This window comes from Eptesicus fuscus, chromosome 12, assembly GCF_027574615.1.
Source record: "Eptesicus fuscus isolate TK198812 chromosome 12, DD_ASM_mEF_20220401, whole genome shotgun sequence".
In the NCBI taxonomy this organism is placed as follows: domain Eukaryota; kingdom Metazoa; phylum Chordata; class Mammalia; order Chiroptera; family Vespertilionidae; genus Eptesicus; species Eptesicus fuscus.
Genome location: NC_072484.1, coordinates 50,702,655 through 50,724,162, shown reverse-complemented (window position 1 = coordinate 50,724,162; position 21,508 = coordinate 50,702,655). Strand labels below are relative to the sequence as shown.

Genomic DNA, 21,508 nt, shown 5'->3' with positions numbered 1-21,508 from the left:
CCTGTGATGATGCAAACATTTTCCAAAACTGCATTAATTTAAAGTATAGCTTTAATAATAAGCCATTATTTTAAAGTACAGTAAAATAAACCTTACAGTTCTAATGAAAATATGTTCATTAAAATGTGAATTTATTATTCAAATCCACTCATAAATTCAACCATGGAGACAGAACTTGTCTAAGCAGAGCACAATGATTTAGAAAAGCTGTCTATTTAAAATAAAGAATGTATGGCAGGTTTATAGAAACAGTGCAGTGAATTTTTACATAAATTTAGAACACTGGCTTATACATTTTTCAGGGGAAAAAAAAAAAAGTTTTTAAAAAATATCTACCTAAAATTAACCACGAAGCAGAGCAGAGACTCACCAGGTTCTACCAGGACCTGTATCAATGAACACAAACCCCTGAACATACTGACTTTGAAAGCTGTTGACTATTTCTGATCTTTGAAAGTAGAATTTTGTTGCCTGGGAGTTATACTTTTGGATATAAACTACCTGGCAATGAATATTTTTAAATCTGTAAAATTGTATGAAAATTTTTATTATCTCATTCCTCAAAAGCCATTTAACATATCCTCTGAAACAGCGGTCGCCAACCGGTGGTCCACAGACCCCTGGTGGTCCATGAAGTCCAAAAGGTTGGCAACTGCTGCTCTGAAAAACAGTGTCACTTAATAGATACCTTGAAAAACAAAACAGTTTGGACCTAAAACATGTGAAAAGCTCTATCAGACAGGAATTTAACAAAAGCACCAGAGGCACTAGGCTTTTTGATAAAATTGAAAGGAATTTGTGAAAGAGCCTGCCTTTGAGATCAATGAGGCCTACAGGTCTTCATAGATGTTAAGTGTCAGCGATGACAGTGGCAGTTGTCCCGAGCAACTGTGAATGAGTGAGGAGTCATGTGAATCGAGTGAGGGCCAGCAGCAACTGCAGCAGGGACTGCGTATCGGGTGGGAGGGAATGTCCAGATTTTACCACTCAAGGGCATGTTATAGAGAAGCACAGGTGCCACGGTTCACATACCTGTATGAGTGCGGATGTGGGCCAGGAACGCCATAGAATTGCTACTGCGACACATCTTGCCACAATACTTGCAGACATTTCCCTGATTCTCCTCTCGCTCTCGGTTGATTTGCTCAGTGTCTTCCACTATGTACTTATTCACCTCCCGGAGCAGTTCCTCATGCTGCCCTTTAATATGCAGAAATAAATTTTGCTCCGAATCAAAGGGCTCTGTACATTTGACACATTTAAAGGTGGCCCCGCCCTCCGGAAGCTCTTCCACGCTGGCCTGTTCATTTCTCATGTGGCCAGCACTAGCCAAGTGCTGATGCAGGTTGCTCTCTGTGTAGAAGGACTTGCCGCACAGCAAACAATGGAAGTGTTTCTCCTTTGTAGGATGCTTCATGGCTATGTGAACATTCAGTCCACTTAACCCATCTGCTAAGAAACCACAGTCATCACAACGGATTCGTGTGGATTCGCCAAAGGAGCTGCCTTCAGATTTCTTCTTTTTCACACCTTGAGCACAGTCTTTTAAGGGTGACTCACTCATTCTCACTTCTGTTGTTATCAGACCCTCTTCACACTGGTCTATCAATTCACCATCTTCTGAGTTCCTTATTCTTATTATGGAAGAATCAAACCGGCCAAAACTGTACATGGCCTGTCCTTTATCATCAACATTAATTATAGTTTCATAAACATCATTACTTTCAACCGTGCTATCAGAAGCTGGACCATCCTCTTCTATAACAATTTCAGTTTCATGTTGGGAATTCATCAGAATTTCCTTATTTTCCAAGATAGAATCTCCTTGCATAGCTTTCAAATCCACTGAACTCTGCAAATTTCCAACTTGGTCTTGACCACGGCTATCCAGGTTTAGCTGTCCTCCCATCATTCTCATCACAACAGGGACGGTGCTTTCAGCTGAATGAGCTCCATCCAGGACTCCGAGACATCCACGTTTACTGAGGATTTCACCTCCGTGGTCTCCTCCATTCCCTCCATCGCTATCACAATGTGCACTTGGATCACCGATGTCATTCAACTTGTTGTGATTGTTCTTTGTTGTCTCATAAATTAAAGCTGAGCTTCCTGAATTTTCATTCTGAAATTTGCTTGGGGGGCCATTAGAGGAAATGTTAAGGGTCAGCACTTCCTCGGGTTTCCTAACTTTGTCCTTGGCAAGGGGTTGTTGCAAAGTTTCACAAAATGAAGGACCTTCACTAAGATTAGATTCTTCTTCAGTCTCAACTTCTATAGAGTCAGGAACACAGAGTACTTTAGACATGTCTAAGTTAGTATTCTCATCTAAAACAGAACGACCAGTAGCATTTCTAGATTTAAGAGTTTCAGGTGATTGGTCTGAAATTATCTGGAATTCTTCAGAATTTTGTTGATGCTGCTCCTCAGGTATGATGACATTTTTGGACATTTCTGAAGGACTTGCTCCCACGTCAGAAGAGTTCAGGTGAGACTGCCTTTTCACCTTGTGCTTTTCTGTTGCTGCATGCCTGGTCATCTCTCGATGAGTCACGGCATAGTAATCACATGCCATGCAATAAAACGCAAACTCTTTTGTGTGTTTCCGTTTTACGTGCAGTTCTAGGGAAGCTGAAGAGTGAGCACTAAACTCGCAGTGTGCACATTTATTGTCACTTGTGCTCAGGGCACCTCTCTGCGAGCATACTTCCCTTTGCTGCACCAGGGCCTCTGGTTCTAGAGATACTTGTTCCTTCTCATCAATAACGTGACTGCCAGCTTCCCCATTTGTAGAATGAAATACATTTTCAACTTCAATTTCAATTTGATCTCCGTGCTCTTGTCCTGTTTTTTCTGAACTGGAGGGATCTGGTTCAGCTGACTTATTAGCTTGTTCATCTGAACCGGTGCTCCTACTACAGGCTTCAAGGTTACCCGCTTCAGGGCCAATAATGATATCTGAACTTTGTTTTCCATTTGCTTCTATTTCTACACGTCCTTTATGCTTCTTGGTGGCACAATGACGCTCCATATCTCCCTTAGTTACAGTATAATACTTACACACTTTACATAAGTAACTGTATTGGTGACTATGTTTTCGTCTAATGTGAACCGTCAGATTTGTAATACTAGAGGCCAAGAGGCCACAGTGTGAACACGTCCGTGAGATGTTACCTTTGGGTCTCCCTCTCTTTGGAGTGGTGGTCAAGGCTAACTCATCATCTTTGGCGATTATGCCAGACTGTGGCTGTTCCTTGGCAGTGAGTATGCTCTTCTCCAAAGAGTTATGTTCCTGCAATTGCACACCTTCTATGTCGCCTTCTGTCTTCTCGTTTCCAGAAATCGTAACCTCTTCTTTTTTGTCATTTGCACCTATACAAACCCTTTCAATACATTCTTCAAAGCTTAAGCCAATATTATTTTTCCTAGCATTTTCAAGATGTTTGCTTCTCTTAATGTGTTTCTCCATTCCTTCTTTGCTCAATGAATAAAGATTACATGCTTTACAAAGAAAGTGGTAGTCCTGACCATGCCGGAGCTTTATGTGTCGTGTGAGAACAGTGGAGGACCGTGTTTTATAAAAGCACTTCTTACACTGAAATTGAGGCTTATTTGAATGCCTTACTTCACTTCCATGGCTTACCCGGATCTTAGTCAGTTCTTCCTGAGCCACTCTTTCTGACTCGCTCATAGACTCCTTTGTGTTTTCTGATTCTAAAGTACTTAAAGATAAAGTCTGTAAAACCAAATCATTGTGAAATGATTGAGAAGTCTTTGGTTGAACCAATAAGCAAATATGCTTCTCAGTTGACTTGTGTTCCTCCATGTCCTTCTCAGACAAGAAGAACAGATTACAGGGAGAACAGAAAAAGCCCATACTGTGCTTTTCCTTCATGTGGTCTCTAAGATGTGTTTCATTCAAGGAAATAAATGAGCAGCACTGACAACTGAGGACAGAGGCAGTTTGCTGAAGCTGGTGATTGTGCAAATGTTCATGTTGGTCCCTCCTCGACATGCTGGAAAAGTCACATGTCTGGCAGGACAATTTCACCTCTCTTGCATGGCACTTTTTCATGTGGACTTCCAACTCTGTCCTACTTGTAGACACCTGGCCACAGTCTGTACAAGTACACGACATCTGACGGTCAGAAGCTGCCCTCATTGTGGGAGGGTCAAAGTAGCTCACAAGGTGGGCATTTCTTTCATCCTGCTTCAGGTCCAGGGTTTCTGAGGAAGACACACACAGACTGTGGGTACTGCCACCCGTTTCTATGTGTTTAGGCATGGACTCTGAATCACCTGTTTTCATCTGTGCTCTAACGTGTTTCATATATGTCCTGGGAGTTTCACTAGTGCCCCGTTTATTAATTCCTAAAAGATTAAACCTTTTCTTGGCTTGGCCTTTTAAGGGGAAAGTGCCGCTTCGTCGTCGGAAGCTATTAGCCAACATGAGAATGTTTCTCTCAGGTCTCGGTCTCGAGGTTGCGCTGATACCATGTGCTGTCTGTAGAGTCTTTTTGGTAGATTCCAATTTATCTAAGAGACCCTGTGAGCCTACTAATGCTCCTAACTTTTTACTCTGGTTTTCAGGATTTCGAGTTGTACCAAAGGAAGTGACATTTTCTTCAACAATCTCTCCCTTTTCTAGCAAAGTACTCCTGGACGGCCTCATTTCAACAAGAAGCTCACTGCTACTTCCACTCTGCTTAGAAATGCTGCCTCTGAAATCTTTAAATTTGCTTCCACCATGTCTTAGTCCTTTTGAATCACTATTCTTTGCTATTTGTTTAGATGCTCTTGGTTTTACGCGAACATTCTTTGTTCCGATTGTACATGATTTCTTAGGAAAAGGCTGTTTTGTTAAGATCTGCACAAATCCTCCACGAGCAGCAAGATTCTGGCGCCGGAGATGTGTTTTTCCAAGACAATGTGCATTCAAAAGGTTCTCTTCCACACACTGAAAGCCACAAAGGTCACAAGAAAAGACAGTCCGTGACCCATGTGTCTGTGTGGCGTGGGTCTGCAATGCTGGGCTGCTCTCCGCTCCGTGGCTGCAGGGGCAGTGGGCAGGCTCCTTAGATGGCGGCACGTGACATTCAGCATGCTTCTCCAGGTCCGAGCAAGAAGAAAACAAATGGTCACACATGTTGCACCTGAAAGCTGAATCGATGTTCCCGATGGTACAACCAACACTAACAACCTCTTTGCTGGAAAAAGATTTTGTTTCTGGGTCAAAGGAAACCATTTCCTGAGCAATCATCTTCTCAGTGTCTGTTTTCAGAGAAACAGTGTCAGTTGGGCCAGAACTGCAGAGAAGGGAAAACGAGGTGGGAGGACAAGTATCTCCATCTGAGCAGTCATTCAGGAAGGACGCCTTCACCATTTCACTGGACGAGACCTCCACTTCAGATAACCCACAAACGCCCTGCTCTTCGGACCTACAGGGCTCGGCCTCACCGAATTTCATTCGTTTGGAAGCATGTTTATTTCCATCTTCCGCCACAAAAACGCTGGTTGATGATTCTGAAAGAGCTCTTTTGCTAGAATTCTCAGAGGAATTCACTACCAAATCAGACAAGGGCCTACACTCCACATCCTGAGATGAAACAGTCCTTGAGTCTTCTGCTTCCTTTTCTACATCTTCGTCCTTATCATTCTCTGGTTTCTTCTCAGAATCCATCATTACTAATGTGCTGACACCGCTCCTCTGTCAGGGTAGCTTACTTGGCACTCATAACCTATGAAGAAAACAAACATGGTATTAAACCTTTGAACATAAAGACACGCACGTTAATCCAGAAATCAACATAAGGTGACATACTGGATGAAAAATATTATAAAATTAGCCTCAATAAGATTTCCTTCATGTTGAGATTAATTTGATCACATGACCTTTAATGAAAAGTATGAATTGGATTTTGGGAACACAATATTACCACGCTGTGACTCAGGAAGCAACACTATGCTATCTTCCACAGAAAAGGGGATTTTCTCAACCAGCTTGCAAAAAAACTCCCAAGTTTCAACTCTCTTTACCACTACATTTCAATTTACTAATTCTTTTTTCTAAATAAAGAAGCCTTCTTTTCAAATTCTGTTTCCGTGGACTTCTACTCTATAAAGCAGATTAAAACAAAACTGCTGCCCAGGTGGTATGGCTCTGTGGTTGGGCATTGACCTATAAACCAGAAGGTCAGGGCACATGCCTGAGATGCAGACTCAATCCCCAGTTAGGGGCATGTAGGAGGCAGCCGACCAATAATTCTCTCATCATTGATGTTTCTATCCCTCAGTCCCTCTCCCTTCTTCTCTCTGAAATCAATAAAAACGTATTTTTTAAAAAGCTACACAAATGGCCAAAAAGCACAGGTAAACATAATCTACGTCAGCAGTTTCTAGAGCAATGCAAATAAAGCCATAAAGTAGCACCACTTCACACCTACTAGAATGGCTAGAATCAAAAAGTCAGGCAATAACAAATGCTGGTGAGAATGTAGAGAAAGCAGAACCCTCATACAATGCTAGTTGGGATGTAAAATGATGCTGCGGCTATGGAAAACAGTCTGGCAAGACCTCAAATCACTAAACATGGAGTTACCATAGAGCCCATCAATTTCACTCCTAGGTATATGCCCAAGAGAAATGAAAACATATGGCCCCACACAAAAACTTGTACACAAATGTTTATAGTAGTATTATCCATAACAACCAGGAAGTGGAAACAACCCAAATATTCACCAATGGATAACTAAATGTGGTACAGCCATATAATGGAATATTATTCAGTCACAAAAAGAAATGAAGTACTGATTCATCGATGCCACAGGATGAGCATTGAAATCGTTATGCTAAGTAAAAGAAGCCAGTCACCAATGACCACATACTGATATGATTCTTCTTATAGGAAATGTCCAGAATAGGCAAATCTATAGAGACAGAGAGTAGATTACTGGTTCCTGGGGGGATAAGGGGATATAGATAAAGGGTATATCTATTTTTTGAGATGATGAAAATGTTGTAAAATTCACTGTGGTGATGGCTGCACATATCTGAGAATATACTTAAATCCATTAAACCATAGCTTAAGTGAGTGGATTGTATGATATGTGAATGTCTCAATAAAGCTACTTAAAAAATACATAATTTGTTGTATATAATCTACAATACAAAATGTCTTGTATTTGTAACTGTATCATAATATAGTGACATGTTGTATGTTTCGTGAGTGAAAAAGATAAATGTACATGGTTTTATTGCACTTATAAGATATTCATTATTTCTTCAGACTGTGTTCCAGAAAATATTAATTATATCTCTGGTCAAATAAGTTTAGAAAACTCTGGTTTGAACAAAATTCCTTTACACAGGATTTCTCATTATATAAGCATTTCTCAAACTAATTCTACTACAGAACTCTTTGTTTATCAAGAATCTAGAGACTGGTATTCCAAAGAACCTTTTAGAAAATGCTCTTTTAGCCCTGGCCTATGTGGTTCAGTTGGTATGTCATCGTCTGTGCACCAAAAGGTTGCTGGTTCCATTTCCAGTCAAGGTATACATCCAGGTTATGGGCTCAATCCCTGGTAGGGGGGGTGCAGGAGGCAAGCCAATCGATGTTTCCCTCTCATTTCGATGTTTCTCTCTCTCCCTTCCTAGCTCTCTAAAAATCAATTTTAAAAATGCTCTTTTAGATACAGCATTAGTTTTGTTATTCAACATTTGTAATAGGAGAGTAAAAGGAGGCAAGAGAGAATAAATTAACCACATGTATGTTCCAAAAATTTCACCTAGTGTCTACTACACGGCAAGTGTTCTTGGTTCTAAATTCTGGAATTACAGCAAAGAACAGCATGAAACATCTGCCTTACAATATAAGGGGTGAGACAATATATTGTTTTTAAATACATATATTCTCCATCCAGGACACTCCCTTATGGTCAAGAAAAGTCACAGGGACTGAATGTACTCTCATGCATGAAACAACTGAAAAAGAAAACAACAAAAAACACAAAATCTATGAAACAACAACAGAAGACATTGGACATCGGGCACCAAAGAGCAGTGATCTCTGAGAGATGACAGCTAAACCAAGTGAGTCCCAGCTTACTACCTGGAGCAAGGACCCAGGCCAAAACACAGCGAGGAGTCTCGCAACAGAGTTGAGGGGCAGCTAGAGTCTGTAGGGCAGATTAAAGGAAAGGAGAGGTGCCAGAAAGAGAAGCTCAGAGGTCCACAGAAGTCCCATAAGACAGAGAACACTGGCATCTTCCCCAAAAAAACTGTTTTATGCCACTTCACACTAAGTCCTTGGTAACTGCCTTCCTGAGACAACCACTGCTCCAAATTCTTCTATAGCAGATTCATTTTGCCTGTTCCAAAGTTCATGTAAATGCATTCAGACAATTTGTCTTTTGAAGGAGGAGGATCTGGCTTCTCCTACTCAGCACAATATTTTTGTTGTACATATCAGCAAAGTGCACGACATGGATATATCATGATTCTGTTAATAGACACCTGAGCTGCTTCCCCTTTTTTGGCTCTTATGGTTAAGGCTCAGACAAAGCCTTAAAACACACATGATGGGTGTGTGAGACTATTGACTCTCCAGACAGCTAAACAGCTAAACTCTGCCGCTCTACTGCCTAAAGCTCAACCAAAGGCAGGTGGTCACCCAGGGCCACGTCATACAGGTTCCGAATTAGAGTTGGAATTTATTCAGTAGTGTCAGTGAGGAGTCACCAAAACCCAGCTTGGCTTTAGGAAGATAATTTCTCAGTATGCAGGACACATCACGGGTGGAGAAATCCAGAAGCAAAAAGTGTGTATAACATAAACTTATAACAGTTTATGTTATAAGGCCCAGAACCAGGATGATGTCAGTACCCAGGAGTGCAATGTGGTTTATTAAGTATCTTAAAGTGATCTGGAGGGATTAAATGGAAACAAGGATGCTCATGCTGATGTAAATTAAAGAGAAAACCTTTCCTCACAAAGGGTCTTAGAACAATACCAACAGAGGTGGGGGAGGGGTCTTTTTCCTTTTTTTAATGGAAATAAAAAATCACCTGAGTAGAACAGTTTAGGGGCTAATTTTTCTGAAGATATATTTCATTCATTCACTCAACAAACATTCAAGTCTCCATTGTTCCTTAAAGGCCCTTTATTTCTCTCGGGAACAACTGCAACCCTCAGAGTACAGAGTATGGAAGGTGTCCTCTGAAACCACTGGTACTTATACCCAGTGGAGAAAGAAAATGAGTCTCAGATTTCTACCCACAGTAAGGTTTCAACATTCAGACAACCTGGTAAGTATTTACACTAGAATAATGAGATGTATTATGAAACCAAATCTTCTTACAGCATACTAGAATGCTTCCTGTACAAATTCATCAATTACCACTTACTGCATATCCTCACCATCCCCAACTATTTTCAAATATGCAGACCCATTTATAGTGTCCACTCTTACCAAATTCTCAACTAGCTGTGCCCTAAGAAATAAGTTACATGTCACTTCATCATCTTCAATTTTACCTATAAATTATTAACTCACCAAGAATCTATCATGAAGGAAAGTTCCTGCCGTAACTGAAATAGCCTCTTCTATTGTTTTAAAAGGAAAAAAAGTAGCAAAAAAAGGAATCAAAACACTCATACTTTTTAAGAACAATAAAACAAATCACTAGCAGCCTTCTGATGACACCTGCTGGCCACTTATCATGGGAAGTTTCCTGCAGCATTTTAACGGATTTCAGGAACTATTAGAGAAACCTAACAATTATTCAACCATTTCACATGCTATCATTACTATTGGGCAGCAAGCATGAAAATTTTCACTCATTTACCTCCTTTTTCCCCACTTTTTTCTCATTAAAATCTTGTCTTTGTTTCTCTCTCATCCCTTTTCTCTTTTCTAACAAGTATACATTAAGCAAGCTTGAGTCCTCTCTTCCTCTCTCTTTCTTGCTCTCTCTTTCTCTCCCCATGCCCCAGACACACATGCAAACTCACACCCACAGACATACTCTCTCACTGATATGACGAGGCCACCCACACAAGAAACTACCTTCTCTCTGCCTCTATCTCATGCCTCCCACTCTTCAACCCTTCTAAAGTCATCCGAATTAGTGGTACAAGCAAGCAGTGTAAAATTAGCACATGTTGGCACCATGCCAATAATAAAGTCACAGCTGGGGATACCTGTGTGCAACCTAGCAGGTGTGCGCACACAGGCATATACAAAAACTCTCAATGGAATTCTGCCCTTTCCCTCTGTAGGGTTCAGAGAAAGCTGCAATGCAGACACCATTCAGATGCCACGGTAGGGACTCTCTTCTCCTGGAAGGACAAGGTGGGAACAGGTAAGACTTCCTACAAGCCTGTTATGAGCTATGAGGTGACAGCTGAGTGAGACAAGAATCAATAAAAATTGGTGGACTACTCAGATCTCTTTCTTAATCTACCATTTGCAAATGAACTTTTTATTGAAACTATGTCTTACCATTACACTATTACCTAATTTAATAAAGTAGCACGAAGTCCATATAGAGAGTCTGTTAATGAGAAGCTGTAATATTAGTTGTTGTTACAAAACACCATGGCATATACTTTATGTAATTTCCTCCCACTATTCTCTCCCATCAGAAACATCAATTTGTAACAGCGACCACAAAGTAAGGTATCTGAGCCTACAAATAAACACATCACCTTTCTATGAAAATGAATAAACTCTTCCATGACAAAAAAGAGTATGATTTAATACCCTAAAAGCCACCGAGTGGATATACCAGAGGCAGTTTTACCACAATGGATAGTAACATGGTGTGGTGAGTTCAGAACATGAACACTCATGCTCAGGACAGGCTATAGTGCATTCCCAAGCTTAAGTTTGTAGACGTGTACATTCCCCATCCAGGAAAATGCCTGTGGTGGTTTAAGGCGAGTCCACACATTCTGGCACTCCCTTCAAAGGGTGGAGCCTGCCTCCCTCCCCTTGGTGTGGGCTGGCCTCAGTGGCCTGCCTGTACCAGACAGAAGCAGTGAAGTGAGGGTATCCAACTCTAGAGATACAGTCATGGAGGCACTGTGCTCCCTGCGTGCCCCCTCTTGCATCCCCCCACCTGGGAAAATCCTGTGCCTGGCTGTGAGGACACTTGTGCAGTGTCCTCTGTACAAGGGCTTCAGCCTCCTACCAAGCACCAGATGGGAACTGGGGACTCCTGCCATCAGCCACGTGAGTGAGCCTTCTGGGGAGCAGCTCTGCCAGCCCTAGGCCAGACTTCAGATGACTACAGCCCCACTAAATCCTGACTGCAGCCAAGGAGAGACCTGCAGTCAGAACCACCAGGGAAGCCCAACCCAAACCCTGATTGACAGAAACTACCAGGTAATAAATGTTTGTTGCTTTAACCCACTAAGTGTAGTTGTTAATCCTCACTGGAGGATATATTTTTTTCCCACTGATTTTTAGAGAGAGAGGAAGGGAAGGAGGAAGAGTGTGGGAGACGGGGAGAGAGAGAGAGAGAGAGACAGAGACAGAGAAACACCTATGTAAGAGAGACACATCCATTGGTTGCCTCCCACACCTGCCCCAACATGGGCTGAGGATCAAACCTACAACCCAGGTGCATGCCCTTGACCAGAATCAAACCCAAGACTCTTTGGTGCATGAGCTGGTGCTCTAACCACTTAGCAACAGTGGCCAGGCCCTAAACAATTACATTTTGACATAATCTGTTACCTATATATATAAAAGGCTAAGATGCAAAGTGTCCCCTTAGGAGATCGAGTGGGAGACGAGGAGTTTGATCGCTCACTATGACATGCACTGACCACCAGAGGACAGTACAGAAGGAAGGAAGGCCCTGGCCGGCAGCCAGAAGGCCCTGATTGGCCCTGATCGCTGGCCAGGCCTAGAGAACCTACCTGTGCAGGAAGTTCGTGCACCGGGCCTCTAGTGTAGCAATAAATTACTAATATATTGCCCTTCTCTGTCCCTTCACCTTATCTAGAATATACATGGCTCAAGTTTACCCCTCCTTTATGTGTAAAATATATATATATATATATATATATATATATATATCCTATCTAATAAAAGAGTAATATGCAAATTGACCCTCACTCCAACACACAAGATGGCTGCCCCCATGTGGTCAAAGATGGCTACCCCCATATGGACACAAGATGGCCACCACAAGATGGCCAGCAGGGAAGGGCAGTTGGGAGGGACCAGGCCTGCAAGGGAGGGCAGTTGGGACGATCAAGCCTGCAGGGGAGGGCAGTTAGGGATGACCAGGCCAGCAGAGGAGGGAAGTTGGGGGCAACCGGGCCTACAGGGAAGGGCAGTTGGGGGGGCCCAGGCCTGCAGGGGAGGGCAGTTGGAGGCGATCAACCCTGCAGGGGAGGGCAGTTAGGGGTGACCAGGCCTGCAGAGGAGGACAGTTAGGGGCAAACAGGCTGGCAGGGGAGCAGTTAGGCATCAATCAGGCTGGCAGGGGAGTGGTTAGGGGGTGATCAGGCTGGCAGGCAGAAACAGTTAGGGGAAATCAGGAAGTTAGGCAGGCGAGCAGTTGGGAGCCAGCAGTCCTGGATTGTGAGAGGGATGACTGACTGCCCTCGAGGGGTCCCAGATTGGAGAGGGTGCAGGCTGGGCTGAGGGACACAACCCCCTGTGCACGAATTTCGTGCATCGGGCCTCTAGTGTGTGTGTGTGTGTGTGTGTGTGTGTGTGTGTGTGTGTGTATTTTTTTTTTTCCTTTCCTATATGCTCCACCTTTAATAAGAATCTTCAGAACCAGAACAATAGTATCCAGGAGGAGGTCAATAAATATTAACTGAAGTATACTATTTGAAATGCATAATCCCTATCAAACTTGTGTAGGATATTAGAACTTTGATAAACTGACATTTAGATTGATGCCTCTCCCACTACCAAAATCAGATTCAGATCAGATACAACTTACAATGAAAAACTGATATAATAAAATCAAGCGTTAGTAAAGGGCTCACTAATAAAGAGATGAGGGGGGAGAGTTTTAAATTTAGATTCATGAGGAATAAAAGAAATGTCTTAATGTTTCCTGAGTCACCTCCTCATTTTGGATGAAGACTTCCATTTTTATATGCCCCTACAATTGTTTAGCAACTGACCTGCCTCAGAATTAACAGTAGCCTTTAGTTCCTTTGGACAAGCACATGGACAGTCACAGGCTGAAGGAGTGACAACGCTTTTGGCCACACAGACTACTTAACTCCCTCACCTTCCCTAGCAGGCAGCATTTAAGATTAGGCCACGCAGGGGCCTCTGGCCTACTCATACCTGACCAATTTCCACCTCCAAAGCATCTCACATACCATGTTTAGCTTAACCCTAAAAAAGAACCTCCCCTAGCCAGAGTCCAAAGACACACTGAAGACAAGCAGGCTGCAACTATGTGCTTCCAAGCCCAAATGGCCAGAGCAAAGTCCAACTATCAGATGGAGAAAAACAGCTCCACTCAATTCAGAACAGTATATTATTATAATTCCAGTGATACTATTCTATTTCAAATATCCAATTCAATTTTGCCTGCAAGTTAAAAATTAGATTATTTGCTTAGTGTTTACATTAGAGCTTAAACAATGACCAGTAAACCATACTAGTAGGGACCAAACCATAGTGACCAGAAGAGAACAGATAGACGTCACTCCTTCTGTTACCAAAGAGCCCCAGCATCCCAGCACTACTTGTGAAAATGTATGAAAACAATATAAAACAAGTCATGAGATTAAAATAAACTATAAAATCAGCTCAGCTGTCTTACCTATTTCTTTTTTCCAAAAAAAAAAAAAAATTCCTACACCTCAAGTACTATTTTCCAAATACATTAAATTAATCCAATAATAAAGTTTATTTTATGATAATCTTATATCAACAACCTCTGACAAATGTACTTGTATAATTGAAGAGATTTTACGAAAAAGTTAAAATTTAATATATCTCCTTTCCAAAGTATATTCAAAACCAATGCTTTATTAGTATTTCCATCTAATTGTTTTAATTTTTTAGAGAAAAAATTTTATTGGGACAGAAAAACAGGATAAAAGAAAGGAGGAAGATCCTATGAGTAGAGATAGAACACTTCAATGCCATTAAAAGCAGACACATAGGATTGTTTGTATCTTAGGCCATTTGAAAAGGTTATTTTATTATCAATGTAACTAATCACAATGAAACTATCTCTTCCAACTAAAGACATTATAATGAATTTTCTTTACAGCTATAGAGAAATGGGATTTGCTGTTTCACATCAAATAGAAGAGGCTATATAAATTCTTCTTCCTTTTTATTGTAAAATATAATTCCATCTATAAAATCAGTCATGAAATATTAACACTGAAACAACAGAATATATCTCTTTTACTTAATTTACTTTAAAGGGTCTATTCACTACAAAAGGGGGGTAGGGTGTATGTGTGATAGAGCCCCTACTTCCTCATTAAGTGTTTCCATTAGACCCTTTATTGTTGAGAATTTACAATGTAGCCATAAAAAGCATTTCAAGATAAAAGTTAGCATACTTTCCTTAAATTTGCCTTTCATCTTTTTCAAAAGGCAAGAGAATGAAGCATACAGCATATGAATCCTGAGGAAAGGAAAGAGAATTAGGAGAATAAAATTAAAGAAACATATTTACACTGAAAATTTTAAACACTACTGAAAAAGAATATTAAGGTACAAGGAGGACTTTGCTTTCATCCCAACTATACCAACAATATGTGCAGTACACAGGGCAACCATGTAACTTTTCTGAGGCCCCGTTTCCTTGTTTGGAAAGTGGGAGGAAGGACTAAGAGTCATAGATTCAAGGAGAAAAATCATACAGTAAGGAATTGGTGAGCACTCAATCAATATAAAAAGGTATTATCAGGAATTTCTTTTTCATTCCAGCAGAAACAGAGGAAGAAAAGGATGGTTCCAAAATGTAAATCTGGGGGAAATATAACTTTAAAACATCTGAAGACATGTTCCCCAGTGTTCTTGCTTTTAGATTCTTTAGGTCCACTGAGAAGAGATGGAAGACAATGGCTAATCAAAGAACTACAGAAACAAAGATTAAACTACTAATTTTGAAAGAAATTTGTAAAACAATATAATTACAAATGTCAATAAGCTAACACACGTAAAACTATCAAGCCTCAAGGTATATGGAATATAAATTATTAGATATCAAATATCAGTGTTAAGAAAGTATATTTAGCCCTGGCTGGGTGGCTCAGTTAGTTGGAGCGTCATCCCGTACATCAAAAGGCTGTGGGTTCGATTTCTCGTCAGGGCACATACCTAGGTTTTGGGCTCAATCCCTGGTCCGGGTGCATACAAGAGGCAACTGAAGGATATTTCTCTCTCACATGGATGTTTCTCTCTCTCCCTTCCTCTCTCTAAATCAATCAAAACATATCCGTGGATGAGGATTTAAAAAAAGAAAAAAATATATTTAGAAAGGAGAACTTCAGTATTAAAATTTAAAAGTATAATTCTAACAAAACTATAAGGTTAATAGTTTTTTTTTTCCTCCTCTGGGTGGTGAAATTATAGGGTTGTGTGTTTTTTTATTCTTCCTAGTACTTTTCTGTACTTTCCAAAATACATTACTTTGGGAGGAAGACTGAGAGGATAGCTTTTAAAAAACTATCGATACATGGTTAAAGTAATGGAAAATAACTACTCTCAAGAAAGAAAATAATTCCTAAGATAGAAATACATTTATAATTGTGGTTCTTGCACTAAACTGAGAATCAAAACAAATAAAAAGGAGACTTACAACAGTCACAGATGCTTGGGGTCTAATTTTGGTCGAAACACCCCAGGACATCAAGAAATTTACCTCTGATTCATGGAACCTCACACTAACCTCAAGAATGGAGGGAAGAGGCCCAGTAACAATGAGCAGAGCTAACACCCACAACTTGGACTCTCATAGCATCCCCACTAAAGGGCTCCTTAAGAAATGACAGATTCCAGGGGCAAGGTAGGTACACTTGAAGCCTAAAGCATCTTTTTATATCAGAAAGTGAGAAAGTGCTTCTTTTAAATAATGATGCAACAAGGACTCAGGAGTCAGCTGGAATGGGCTCCTACTGGCCAAATCCTATTAGGACAATTTGAACACCAAAATAACTAAGTACCATTAAAACACGGACTATGTAGATTCTTAATGAAAACCGTTTGCTCTCATTTTCTGAAAGACTATAATTTCTACTACCTCTCTTTGAATGATCTAAATTTTCTAAGCTATTTTTAAAAGTACATTACCACCTTAGTTTAAATTCTAATGGTTTTATAATTACATGTACTCCTATAACTGTGATTCCTCTTTTTGTAATAATTGATCCAATAATTATATATCAAATTATGATCCATAATTCACAATCAGCAGAAATCACAAATGATCTGTACACTTCTAAAGAAGTGGTGTGTTGCTTGTTCTGGGCTTAAAACAGCTTCCATTATATTTAGTAACAATCACGCTGGGCTTTAGTTACATTGGATGATTATACTGGTATTACTACAACTGTGTCAAACAATGTCTTTTCCCTACTAGGCTTCTTATTACCTTACTTGTTTGTATTTAAAACTATTTTGGTGTCTCTAATATAAGAAAAAAGCACAGCATATCAGTTCAAATAAAAGGGAAGTATGAACATCAAACACAATGAAAAGCACTCAGAATTAAGATAGATGCTCTAGCTTTAGCAAGTGCAGTTAAAACTGAAAGAGCTGAAATACCTACAATCTGTTTTTAAAAGCCTACATTCCACAGTTACCCATAAGGGATCTCGGACAAGCACTACCTGTGTCTGAAATGCAGACATACCTGCTCTTCAGGGACTCCCATGGCTACCATCTTCTCAGCCAAGCACTGACTCTGATACAAAGTATGATAATAAATGCTTGACAGTTCTTGCGGTTTAGACAACTTTAGCATGCTGAATATTAAACAAAAATAGTGACAATTTGACTTAGAACTTCTAGAACCATATTTTTATTTTTCCTGTACTTGTTAACTTCAAGTAGTGACTGCCCTACCATAATGGTTTAAAATAACGTTTATTTGAGCCAAACTTCGGACAAATGCCGGGAAGCAAAATCTCAAATGCTCTGAAGAATGACAGTTTGCAGTTTCTTGTATGCATCTGAAATTAAGGAAGAGGATGTGGTGGAGAAACAAGGCAGAATAGGATTATAGGATACTTAAGATTATGTGCTCTCTTGAGGGTGGTCATGCCTTCAAGAGGCATTACTTCTGGCCATTCCAAGGTTTGTTAACCTAAATGAGCAGAACCAATGGACAGGACTTGCTAAAAGCAAAGATAAACCTTTTACTAAAGAAGTTTTAGGCCGAAACCGGTTTGGCTCAGTGGATTGAGCGTCGGCCTGCGGACTTAAGGGTCCCAGGTTCGATTCCGGTCGGGGGCATGTACCTTGGTTGCGGGCACATCCCCAATAGGGGGTGTGCAAGAGGCAGCTGATCGATGTTTCTCTCTCATCGATGTTTCTAGCTCTCTATCCCTCTCTCTTCCTCTCTGTAAAAAATCAATAAAATATATTAAAAAAAAAAAAAAAGAAGTTTTAGGCCTGGGGCCTGATCATCCACCATGACCTGCCCAGTTAGTAATTATGATGAGATCATCCTATGAGGTTACTTTCCATAGAATCACTTTTTCATCCAGTTTCTTAAAATTTTGGTAGATGCAAAAAATTAATATGTGCAAGGTACTTAACATAACAAAATCCTGACTACAGATCCCAGTTTCATAAAATTAAATTCTTATCTTTGAAGTCCCTCTTGGTGTCCCTATCACCTTCCCTGTTCTTATAGAGCTACCCAGTAAGTTGAATTTTGTTTTGTAATTTACCTGTTTATTACTTTACCACATCTGTTTGCTAACAATTTACAATATTGCTTTGCATGTTTCTAAACTTTAAAAAAATAAAATGAAAAAAACTATATGCATTCTTCTAGAAATAGCTTCCCCCCCCCAAAAAAAAAAAAAAAAATGCTGTTCCTGCCACTTACCCTTAGTGTTGTAGAAATCCATTCAGTTTCACTGCTATAGAATACTTCACTACAGAAATATATACAATTCATCCATTCTCCCCCATCAGACATTGCTTCAAGTGCTTTCCTTTTATGAGCAGTGCAACTTTGAGCATTCTCATCCACATCTCCAGGCACTCCTGTGCAGGGATTTCTCTAGTGCAGTGCTTTGCCAACTTTAGCAAATCACCTGGACAGAAAGTTGAGACTGAAAGCTGGCCCACCCTCAAAGTTTCCCATTCAGTTGGTCTGGGTGGGATCCCAAAATTCGCATTTCCAACAAATTCCCTTGAAATGCTGGGAACACAATTTTGAAGCACTGCTCTAGGAGAAAGACCTTGGGGGAGAGAGGATTACTGGGTCAAAGGGCATGTGCATCTTTAACTTTATTAGATAATGCCAAAGTTATTGTACCAATTTATACTCCCATCTGTGTGTAGCATTCCAGCTGTTTCCTACCTCCCAAACAGATTTTTACATCATGGCCAAACTAATGTGTATGAAACTACGTACCATTTTGGTCCTAATTTGCCCTTTCCTAATTACTGATGATGTTAAGAATCTCTGCATTCAGGTTTCCTCTTGTGTGAGAGGCCTATTTGGGTTATTTGCCCATTTCTTATTGATTTGTTGTTGTTTGCCCTTCTGGACACTAATCTTTTATCAAAAATATGTACTGAAAATATCTAATCCTCACTTGTGACTTTCTAGGTTTCGTTTAATAATCACAAATGGGAGGGAGAACCAAGATGGCGGCAAAGTTAAACAACTGAACTGCTGCCTCGCACAACAATTTCAAAAATACAACTAAAAGACAAAACGTCTACCACCCAGAACCACGGGAAAGCTGGCTGAGTGGCAGATTTACAACTAAGGAGAGAAAGGAGCACAAACGCTGAAAAGCTGAGGTACAGAGGCGCGCGAAGCGGGTTGTTGGCGGGTGACTGGGCGTGCGGCTTTTCTTCAACCCGCAGGGAGACAAGCTCCTGATCACTCTGAAATCCATTTTCTGGAGACACGCAGGGGACCCAGACGCCTACGGGGAGAAGCTGGACTCTCGGCCATCTGGTCGGAAAGTAAGAGTGACTTTTTTGCAGAGGTGCACCCAGCAATCAGTGTTTACTGCGCTGGAGCGCGGGACGCAGGGACTTGGAAACGCAGAAAGGCAGAGAGGGCTCATGGCAGCCATCGCCGTTTGCCACACCCTAGCCTAGTGACGCCCTGAGACCCCGCCCCACCCTGAGACCCCGCCCTGTACATTCTACAAACCCGCCCAGGCTCCACACAGCGGCTTTTGCATATAAATGGCCTGTTCTGTGGCAGCTCAACCAAATTAACTGCAGCTCCAGTCAGACTGCTCCAAAACCGCCCAAGCAAAGGAGGAGAAAACTAGTTCTTGCTGTAGCTCCTGCTGGGGGACACACAGTACACAAGGGTACACCAAGAGTGTCCACCTCAGGTAACTGGGAGGCTGACCCATTGAACCAATAGGACACCTAGTACACAAAGCTACCCTACCAACTCAGGGAAGCAGTGAAAATGAGGAGGCAAGGAAACAGATCCCAAACGAAAGAAATGGAGGAGAACAAACAAATGGACATAGAGTTCAAAACCACAGTTATAAGGTTTTTCAAGAATTTCATGGAAAAGGCCAATAAATTTAATGAGACCCTCGAGGATATGAAAAAAGACCAACTAGAAATTAAACATACACTGACTGAAATAAAAAATATTATACAGAGACCCAACAGCAGACTAGAGGATCGCAAGAATCAACTCAAAGATTTGGAATACAAAGAGGCAAAGGACACTCCTCCAGAGAAGCAAGAAGAGAATTCAGAAAGTTGAAGACAGTGTAAGAAGCCTCTGGGACAACTTCAAGCGTACCAACATCAGAATTATGGGGGTACCAGAAGAAGAGAGAGAGCAAGATGCTGAAAACCTATTTGAAGAAATAATGAACGAAAACTTCCCCCACCTGATGAAAGAAATAGACTTACAAGTCCAGGAAGCACACAGAACCCCAAACAAAAGAAATCCAAAGAGGACCACACCAAGACACATCATAATTAAAATGCCAAGGGCAAAAGACAAAGAGAGAATTTTACAAGCAGCAAGAGAAAAACAGTTAGTTACCTACAAGGGAGCACCCATACGATTATCAGCTAATTTCTCAACAGAAACTATGCAGGCCAGAAGGGAGTGGCAAGAATTATTCAAAGTAATGAATAGCAAGAACCTACAACCAAGACTACTCTACCCAGCAAAGTTATCATTCAGAATTGAAGGGCAGATAAAGAGCTTCACAGATAAGAAAAAGCTAAAGGAGTTCATCACCACCAAACCAGTATTATATGAAATGCTGAAAGGTATTCTTTAAGAGGAGGAAGAAGAAGAAGAAAGATAAAAATTATGAACAACAAATACATATCTATCAACAAGTGAATCTAAAAGTCAAGTGAATTAAAAATCTAAGGAACAGAATAAACTGGTGAACATAATAGAATCAGAGGCATAGAATGGGAGTGGATTGATAATTCTCAGGGGGAAAGGGGTGTCTGTGTGGGGGGTACTGGAAGAGATTGGACAAAAATCATACACCTATGGATGAGGACAGCGGGGGAGGGGGGAGGTGGGAACTGGGTGGTGGGGAGATATGGGGGGGGGGAGGAGAAACAATTTTAATCTGAACAATAAAGATTTATTAAAAATAATAATAATAAAAAATAATCACAAATGGTTGCCTAGCCGGTTTGGCTCAGTGGATAAAGCATCAGCCTGCGGACTGAAGGGTGTGTGCCTTTGATTCCAGTCAAGGGCACATGCTGGGGTTGTGGGCTCAATCCCCAGTAGGGGGCGTGCAGGAGGCAGCCGATCAATGATTCTCTCTCATCCTTGATGTTTCTATCTCTATCCCTCTCTCTCTGAAATCAAAAATTTTTTAAAAAGCTAGAAAAATCCATTAAAAAAAATCACAAGTAGTCAATACTGTTGTCAAACATACCGATCTTTTTCTTTATGGTCTGTACCTTCTGTGATGTGTTTAAACTCTCTCCCATACATCAGTCATACAACTACTGATCTACTACATTGTCTTCCAAGAGTTTCATAGTTCTGCCTTCCATATCTAAGCCTTTAATTGTTGACTTTTGTAGCTGATTTTTGTGAATGATATGAATTAGAAATGTATGCCATTCTCGAAGTTTCCTGTTTGTTAAGGGTCACAGATTTCGCCAACTGCAACTTTAGGAAGATACAAAAAGTGCCCCAAGTAAAATACTGATTAGGTGTCAACCACTTTATTGAGGTTTATTCGGCTCTCTCACTGAAGCAAACAAAAAGTGGAAATTTTCAATGTGAAACTTTGAATGTTATTATCAAATTAGCCAGACTATGATTCCCCACTCCATCACACTCCAGGAATATTA

The 21,508-nt window shown here is 40.7% G+C and overlaps 1 protein-coding gene and 1 long non-coding RNA gene across 3 annotated transcripts in view; one reads left to right on the top strand and one right to left on the bottom strand.

The window, feature by feature from the left end:
• ZNF407 (zinc finger protein 407) overlaps positions 1-5,694 on the bottom strand; it is a 376,632-nt gene extending 370,938 nt beyond the window's left edge. The window contains exon 1 of the mRNA XM_008160418.3: positions 1,033-5,694. Within this exon, the coding sequence (XP_008158640.2) occupies positions 1,033-5,680 (4,648 nt within the window). The 5' untranslated portion in view covers positions 5,681-5,694. The remainder of the gene's footprint in view (positions 1-1,032) is intronic.
• Positions 5,695-7,856: 2,162 nt separating this feature from the next.
• LOC114230031 (uncharacterized) lies at positions 7,857-10,728 on the top strand. 2 transcript variants are annotated; one of them, XR_003615882.2, is made up of 3 exons: positions 7,857-8,088; positions 10,276-10,358; positions 10,642-10,728. It is a non-coding gene; the product is annotated as an uncharacterized LOC114230031 (long non-coding RNA). The 2 variants fall into 2 exon arrangements; XR_003615883.2 differs by lacking the exon at positions 7,857-8,088 and adding an exon at positions 9,159-9,302.
• The last annotated feature ends 10,780 nt before the right edge of the window (positions 10,729-21,508 follow it).